The sequence below is a fragment of the Marmota monax genome, unplaced genomic scaffold (genome assembly GCF_021218885.2).
Source record: "Marmota monax isolate L192 unplaced genomic scaffold, Marmota_monax_Labrador192_F-V1.1 WCK01_AAM20220418_F8-fsc00110, whole genome shotgun sequence".
NCBI lineage: Eukaryota > Metazoa > Chordata > Mammalia > Rodentia > Sciuridae > Marmota > Marmota monax.
Window position 1 is genome coordinate 5,661,840 of NW_026694633.1, and position 7,862 is coordinate 5,669,701.

Sequence of the window (7,862 nt, forward strand, 5' to 3'; positions counted from 1 at the left end):
AATATGTATGATATTTAGTTGAAGGTGTTGACTCATTCATAATTATGATTAAGAGGGAAACTAAAAATTCCAATAAACATATCTATCAGATAAGCAGTGGGATGTAAAAAGCTGAACTAATTTGGAGACAGGACATGGCATAGATATTTTGAAATAAATGACTTCATGATTTTAAAAAGTTTTGAATATCAGCATGCAGTAACATTTAGGGATTCTGAATCTTTCACAAGAGTCTGCCTTCTCCATTTCCTAAATTTCTGTTCGTTATGTTTCCTCTAAGCTTGCCAGGATAAGTTATAATTATTCTCTTATTCACAAACCAAAGCCTTATGATTGGCTTAAGTATTTTTGTTAAGCCAAGTAAGATGGTTTATGATTACCTGTAGTTTTTGTAAAATTTTATTTTCTGAATATTAACACATACAATTACTTTAAAAATGTATCTTATACACTCTTAACATCTCTTTCTCTTCAAAACATGAAGAATGGGACATTGAAGCATGTTTTTTTAGGATTTGTCACTCTAAAATTCTGCTATGCTAATTCACTGTATAAATATTCAGGGAAGGGGTACTTTAAAAAAAACTTTTATGTAAGATTAATGATAATTTTTATTTAAAATAAATACACTAGAGCTGCCCTGTTTAGTATAGTCACCTATGGTGAACATATTCAGCTTTTGAACACTTGAAACGTGCCTAGTGCAACTGAAAAACTGAATCTTTATTTTTAACTCACCTTTAAAAAACTTGTTGTTTTAGCTAAGGGAAAATTTTGAAGAGTATTTAGATAATTTAAGCTGTTGAATCTACTTTTTCATCTATTAAATTTGATGAAATCTAAATGCATCCACTGTTACTGATGAAAACTTCATAGCCCAATCGAGGTGAGTGGTAAGTGTGAAAACATGCTGGACTTCAAAGACTTACTGTGACAAATAGAATGTAAATTTCTCATGAATCATTGTATAATGATTACTTAGGTGACCTGTATTACTTTTCTCTTGGACAGCACTGCTCTAGAGCTTTAGGAAAATTGCTAGTTTTTTTAAAGTCATGTTTTAAAATTTTAATGTCATTCTATTTAGCCAAATAATTATGACCTTCGTGAGAAAGCGAATCCGATTTAGTGTTGAGTGCCCTAATGGCAACTCTTCCTTTCTCTGAATTGCAAAGCACCAGCTGCAGAAAGCAAATCATAGAAGGAGGGGGGAGATGCAGGAATAGCGTGTGAGAACACTGATGAGTGTACAATCAAACTGCTCATACCCTACAAATTCTCTTTTCTTTCCCCTGTTTCCAGATCCAAGTGTCCCTAATTCCAAAACCGACCTCCAGCTTTCCTCCCAAGTTCCGCTGTGCGATGGCTTCCAGTGTAGAATAATAAGCGATGACTGCTCAGCAATGTGTCTGTCATGTATTAATACTAGATTTTGTCCAGGCCCGGGAACTTTCATCCTTCAGAGTGGAGAGCTTTCTCTGGGAGAAGGAACTAAATCCCAGAAGTTTCAACACCGCTACCCGGTACTTCTTGGACATGATGTTGTACAGAATGGGGTTGATGGCCGCGCTGAGGTAGAAGAGGACGAAGGACACGAGGTTGCAGTACTGGCTGATCTGAGCAATATCCAGGGAGCCCGGCTCAAAGGATTTGGAAAATAAATACCTCCCCACGTGGAAGGGCAGCCAGCAGAGGATGAAAGCAAACACCACTACAGCTGAAAGGAAATGGGAGAGAGATCGTCACTTCCAGAAATGTTACTGCAAATGACATTCTATTTTTAAAATTTAGTTGGTTTTGAGTATGTATAAGGTGGACACTGAGAAACACTATGTACTGCTCTTTTTTTTTTACAAACTGAAATAAATTTTTGATATAATTGGTTAAATATATTATCAAAATTAACTTCATCTGTTTCTTCTCACTTTTTTTTATTGGTTGTTCAAAACATTACAAAGCTCTTGACATATCATCTTTCATACATTTGATTCAAGTGGGTTATGCACTCCCATTTTTACCCCAAATACAGATTGCAGAATCACATCGGTTTATGTACTGCTCTTGACATGGAGGAACGCTGTGCTCTTTTTTCCCCCTCTTCCATTTTAACAAAGACTGACTGACTGAACCACAGTAGATACTTATTGAACTTCCCAGTCACTTCTAGTTGAGCTATTTGATTTTGTGATTGAGTTGACATATTGACTCAGCTGAAGCCAATTTTTCACAGTAATCTATCATTTTAAATGTGTTAGATACGACACAAACATATATCAGGTAAGGTACTCAACCGTATCTGTGAATCAGAGTTTCCTGGGTGCTTCAAAAATACAGATTCCTTGGATATAATATGGACTTGCAGTATTAAAATCTGTAGGAAGGAGAGCAGGGTACCTACCTCTTTTCCTCTCTCCTTCCCTCTCTTCTCCTCTCCACCCCTCTCCCTAGATGAGGATTTACAATCTTGCCAATGCTAGTCTTGGCCTTGAATCCCTGAGTTTAAGTGATTTTCTGACCTTAGCCTCCCAAATGGCTGGGACTGAAGGGGTGGGCCATGACATTGTCCAACTTCCTTTTTTTTTTTAAAGTTTTACAGAGGATTGACTTTTTTTTTTTTTTAACAGTACTGGGGATTGAAAACCCAGGAGTGCCTTACCACTGAGCTACATCTCCAGCCCTTTTTAACACGGTCTTGCTAAATTGCCCAGGCTCACCTCAAACTTGCAATCCTTCTGCCTTTGTAAACAAGATTAAAAAATACGGAGATGTCTATGTCACCTACAATAGACCTAAGTAAGGTATAAAAAGCCTTTAAACTAATCAACATTATCATCCATCCAAAACTTCATTTTGCTCACTTAAGATTTTTTTCCAAGACTTCTAAACTTTTAGAGTAAGTTTTTAGAAATTCAGAAAGCAAAGGTAAAACTACTGTTTCAACCCTTGTACTACTTTAGTGATCCCCTTCAATTGTCAAAATAAGAAGAAAATTAGCATTGATGTTGAGACTCCAAGGAGGCAACTAATGGCTTAAAAAAAAAAAAAAACTGCAGGAAATTACTAAACTTATTCTCAAAACTAAGTTACACAGTAACAACTGAACTACAACTTAACTACCATAGCAGAAACGTGAATGTCACAGATGAGAGCTTGGAGTCCCCCCTTCAGGGCATAAGCAGGTTTACAATCCATGATTCACATAGGGAGAATCACTGGTCTAGAAATAAAATCTGACATTCCTTAAATAAACTCTCATAACTTTAATATGCAGGATCTTGGATTTATAAAATTGCAAATATGAAACCATCCTGGAATAACTTCTTTGAAGCATTAAATATGCCAATGGGTATGAAATGGTGATTAAAACGCCAACTAACATAATATCAGATGCTGATTTTGAGAAAGCAAGCAGAATTAATATTTTGCTTGGGTATGGACACGTTTCCATTTGCTACTTCACCTGTACCAAACACACATCTTTAAAGAGGTTGAATTCATACAATAAACATTCAGCACACTAGTTGTGACACTGCATCCAGCTGTTCCTGGAGGGCCATTTAAGGGTAGTAAGTCCTGTAGCTTCCATGGTCTCCCTTTCTGCTGTTGGAGCTCTGCTTACCCTAGCTTATTCTACCTTACCCTAGTTTATGCCACCTAGAAAGACAGGTAATTATGACAACAAACATAAGGAGACCTAAGCACTGATTGTCACTGACTTCTTTACAAAACCATATAAATAGCAGCAGGATTAACAGAGTTGATGTGATTTTCCCACGAAAATGCAGGGCAGAAAACAAATCACAAAATTGAAAGAAAAGAATGAATCATCTCTAACAGAATCATCCAAAGGGATCATGGTTTTGGTTAAATTTGCCACTGAATGAATATTTTCTAGCTTTGATGCTTGCTTTCCTTGATGTAACTTTGATATTCACAAATTCTATTTTTTAAATTTTTTTATTTGTTTTAATAGTTACACATGACAGTACAATGACCTTGACATATCATACATTTGAATCAGATGGAATATAATTTCTGATTTTTCTGAGTGTACAGGTTGCAGAATCATATTGGTCAATGCAGTCACCTATATACACATAGTAATAATAATGTCTAGTAGAATGACACAAATTCTATTTGAAGCAGGAAGCTTAACCTCACCTTTTGTGAAATATCTCAGTTTTGAAACGCGTTTCCGGGCTGAGATAAAATAGATTTTAGGGAATGACAAAGGTGGGTCATTTTTCCCATGAAGAAGAGAAAGAAGATACAAGAAGAAAGGACAAAGAGAGAGGGACTACAATTACCTAGAGGGTCAGGGGCAAGAGGAGAAGGGGGGAAAGATTGGAAGGAGGGGAATGGGGAGGGGGGAGTTAAGGAAGGGTGGGAATAATATTTGAGAGACACACAGAGAAACAGACCCAGAGGAATGGGAGAGACTCGGGGAGAAATAAATAGAAACTGGAAATCAGAGAGAAGTGGGAAAGCACGCAGGGAGAGGAGAGAGCCTCGGAGAGGAAGCCCAAGGGTGCGCTGATACTCACCTAGCATTTTCACAGTTTGCTTGTGGTTCTTATCTCTGAGCGAGGCGCCCACCGCTGCATCTCCGCGTCTCCTCCGCCACAGCTTCCTGCCGATGAGACTGTAGAGGACAGTTAGGCAAAAGACAGGCAGAAAGAAGAAGACGCTGGATACCCACACCATGACTGTGAGCAGTCCGGAGCGCACCGCGAACTCGGTGGCGCGGCACTCATTGGTATCCCGAGGGTCGGTGCCATTCTCGTGCTCCACCCCGACTAATACAAAGATGGGACCCGCGCTGCAGAAGGCCACGGCCCAGATGATCAAGATGACCAGCTTTACCCGGCCCTTGGTGACCACCACCTTGGCGCGCAGAGGGAAGCAGATAGCGAAGTAGCGCTCGACGCTCAGAGCTGTGATGGTGAGCACCGTGGCATAGGTGCAGCTCTCGCTGACGAACTGGAAGAGTTTGCAGAGCAGGTCGCCAAAGTTCCAGGGCCGGTATTGCCAGAGGCGGACGAGGTCGAGGGGCATGCAGAGGAAGATGAGCAGGTCGGAGAAGGCCATGCTGGACAGGTAGAGGTTGGTAGTAGTGCGCAGTTCCCGAAAGCGGGACACCACCAGCATGGTGAGCAGGTTACCCGCGATGCCCACCACGAAGAGCGCCACACAGGTAGCTGTGACGCCCGCCAGCAGCGGCGCGGGGAAGAGCGGCAGTAGCTCGTCCACCAGGGAGTCGTTAGTGGGGAGTGCATCCCAGTCCAGGTCCGCCAGCGTGAGGTTGGGCTCCGGTTCCCCGCTTGGCGTCGCGTTCCACATGCTGCAGGCTCAGCTTCAATGGCACTGGGACGCAACTGTGCTGAGAGTCTGGATCAAGTTGGCCCCTGAGAAGGTCCCCTTAGGCGCGGGAGAGTGAGAAGAAGCAGCAGACACGGGCGCGTAGGGAAGATGCTTAGAGAGGAAAGACCGGGGCGAAAGAGCAGAAGTCCAGTGGAAAGGTGAGATAGGGAAAGGAGAGGAGAGAGGGAGAGTGTGACCTGCTGCTCTCTCTAGCACCTCCCCTTTCCTCCACCCTCTTCCCCAAAGTCCCTTTCTCCCAACCGAGCCTCCGACCAAAGATTGTACACATACCTATCACCGGAGCAGCCTCGCTTGGCATTCACCGTCTCGCTCTAGCTGCATCTCGCACTTCCGAAGCGTCCCAGCGCGGGAGTTCCGCAGAGTCGAGGCTGTGCAAAGCTGGAGCTTGAGTGGCTCTCTCCTGAGCCTCGGGCGCTAGCGTGGCACGCAAGGACAGGTCATTCCAGGAGTGGGGGTGGGGGTGGGGACGTGGTGATGGAGGAGGGGATCATGCCTTTCAGTAGCTGGGACCTGAGTTCTTGCTCAACAAGAGTAGAGTTGGTTGAGAACCTGGTGGGGAGAAAAAGCAAGCGTGTCCACCTCATTTGAGAAAGGGGTAGGAAGCAAAAAGAAGGACCTCGAGATTGTATTCGAACTGGAGGAGACAGGAGTGCACCTGGGAAGAGCTTCACCATCTTGTTCACGAGGAGAAAAAAGTTCAGAGATGTGACTGACTCCTTGCTCAGGATTTGGAAGACCAGAGTTGGATCACCCATTAGGTTTGGATTTCTGAAGAGGGTAGGATCCAGATGAATGAATAATCTTGTCCTGGATCCCAGTCTTTGTACACGCCTCCAACTTGGCGTTGGGTTGGTAGGGGGCATGCAGTATAAGAGATTAGCTTTGCCTGATGTAAACTAAGGAGAGGAAGATGTAACTAATAGGTAGTAAGAGGAAGAGAAGAGGCTGTGAGACTAGTACAGGTCGAGCGTGCGCAGATATCAGCCATTTAGTAGCTGTGTTCCCTTGGGGCAGGTCTTTAACCTTCTGAGCTTAGGTTTTGTTTGTTTAATTGCGAAAATATTGTAAAAACCACTGGGAGGGGATTTCAAGGACACATTAGGCACTCAATAAATAAATACGAACTGCGTTTCTGTTATTGTGGTTGCTGTTGAGAAGCAGAAGCTGTACTCAGTGGGAATGAGTCGGAGGTCTCCCCGACTCCGGAGGTGACTCCCCTATACACACCCTGTGCATCTTTGCATAGATCTGGGAATTGACACCTGAAGGTGTGAGACTGCAGGGGGTCCCAGAACTGGCGCTAGACAGGCCCGTTCCTGCCTGCGGCCCGGGGAAAGTATTCAGCACCTCGGCCAGCGGTCAGTGCCTTTCACCGCGGCACCCCCGGGGAGATACTGCCCCGCCGCCCGCACTTTCTTTAAAGACTCTCTCTGGCTCCAATGAGTAGGGGGGAAGAGTCTCCTCTCCCAGGCACACTTGAGTATTAAGCCACTGCCTTAACCAAACCCATCAGTGTTCATCGGCCCTGATTTTAACAAAAATCCATTACATGCATATGAGGGTTTTCAGGTACTGGAGTGTGCTTACACATGCCTTTGACAGATGGTTTGCAAGATATTTATTATTTCAAGTCGCTTGAAACCTAACACTGGATTGTGCACATGTGCATGAAAGATCCCACACTATGAGGAACTGCAAGAGAGAAATTTGATATATACCATACACTGGTGAGTAGACTACATGTAGTAGCTTGTTTGCACTGCTGTGTTACACACTTTGGACAAAACTCACTTTTAAAAAACTTTATTTCTAACTAGTATTTAATAAATGTTACAACCAAGTCAAACCTTCAGTTACTTACAGGATTTTTTTAAATTAATAATTTGCCTCACTACTCCCAGCTCTACATTATCAGGTTTATGTGTGGGGACACAGAGAGAACTTGATAAATCAAAATATTATAAAGTTATTGTTAAAGAATGAGAATCAGGAAAAGACTGTAGGACATACTTCTAGTCAGTGCTAAAGCTATGGCTGATAAGTGGGAAGAGAAAGATGAAAAAAATTCAAAAAACTACTGTAATAAAATATTGTTCATGATGTAGATGAACTTAACCATTTTCTAAAATGTGGATGAATCTGTATTGTATGATCAAGAACAAGCAAAGGCACTATTGAAATTGATGTTTATTTATAACACAAAATTTTATTATAAAATATATAAAACTGTCTTTAATTATGTGCTAAGCATGGAAAATCACAAAATCAATAAATCCCAGATAATGCTGCATCTATACACTTATAGTCCAGGGAGAGAATGTAGTTATATAAGCAGCTTTAGTACAGTTTTTGTAAGTACATTTGAAGAGACACATTGTTTTGGCCCCTGCAGCAATATGGTGCTTTCTGTAGATAGAGATAGGATATATGCTTTTTTTCTTTAAAGAAGAAGATTATGGTGATGATGTAATAGATGATGA

General features: G+C 42.0%; 1 protein-coding gene across 1 annotated transcript; it reads right to left on the minus strand.

Moving 5' to 3' along the window:
• Positions 1-1,412: 1,412 nt before the first annotated feature.
• Positions 1,413-5,340, minus strand: Ghsr (growth hormone secretagogue receptor). The gene is made up of 2 exons (XM_046422882.1): positions 4,545-5,340; positions 1,413-1,717 (listed from the first exon to the last, which is right to left on the minus strand). Exons 1-2 carry the CDS (start codon positions 5,338-5,340, stop codon positions 1,413-1,415), a joined length of 1,101 nt encoding a protein of 366 aa, XP_046278838.1.
• Positions 5,341-7,862: the final 2,522 nt, after the last annotated feature.

Excerpts from the sequence above, each read along its gene's own strand:
- Ghsr (XM_046422882.1), bottom strand. The coding sequence starts at position 5,340 with ATGTGGAACGCGACGCCAAGCGGGGAACCGGAGCCCAACCTCACGCTG. Across the intron at positions 1,718-4,544 it reads GCAAACTGTGAAAATGCTAG|CTGTAGTGGTGTTTGCTTTC; the intron begins GTGAGTATCAGC and ends ATTTCCTTTCAG.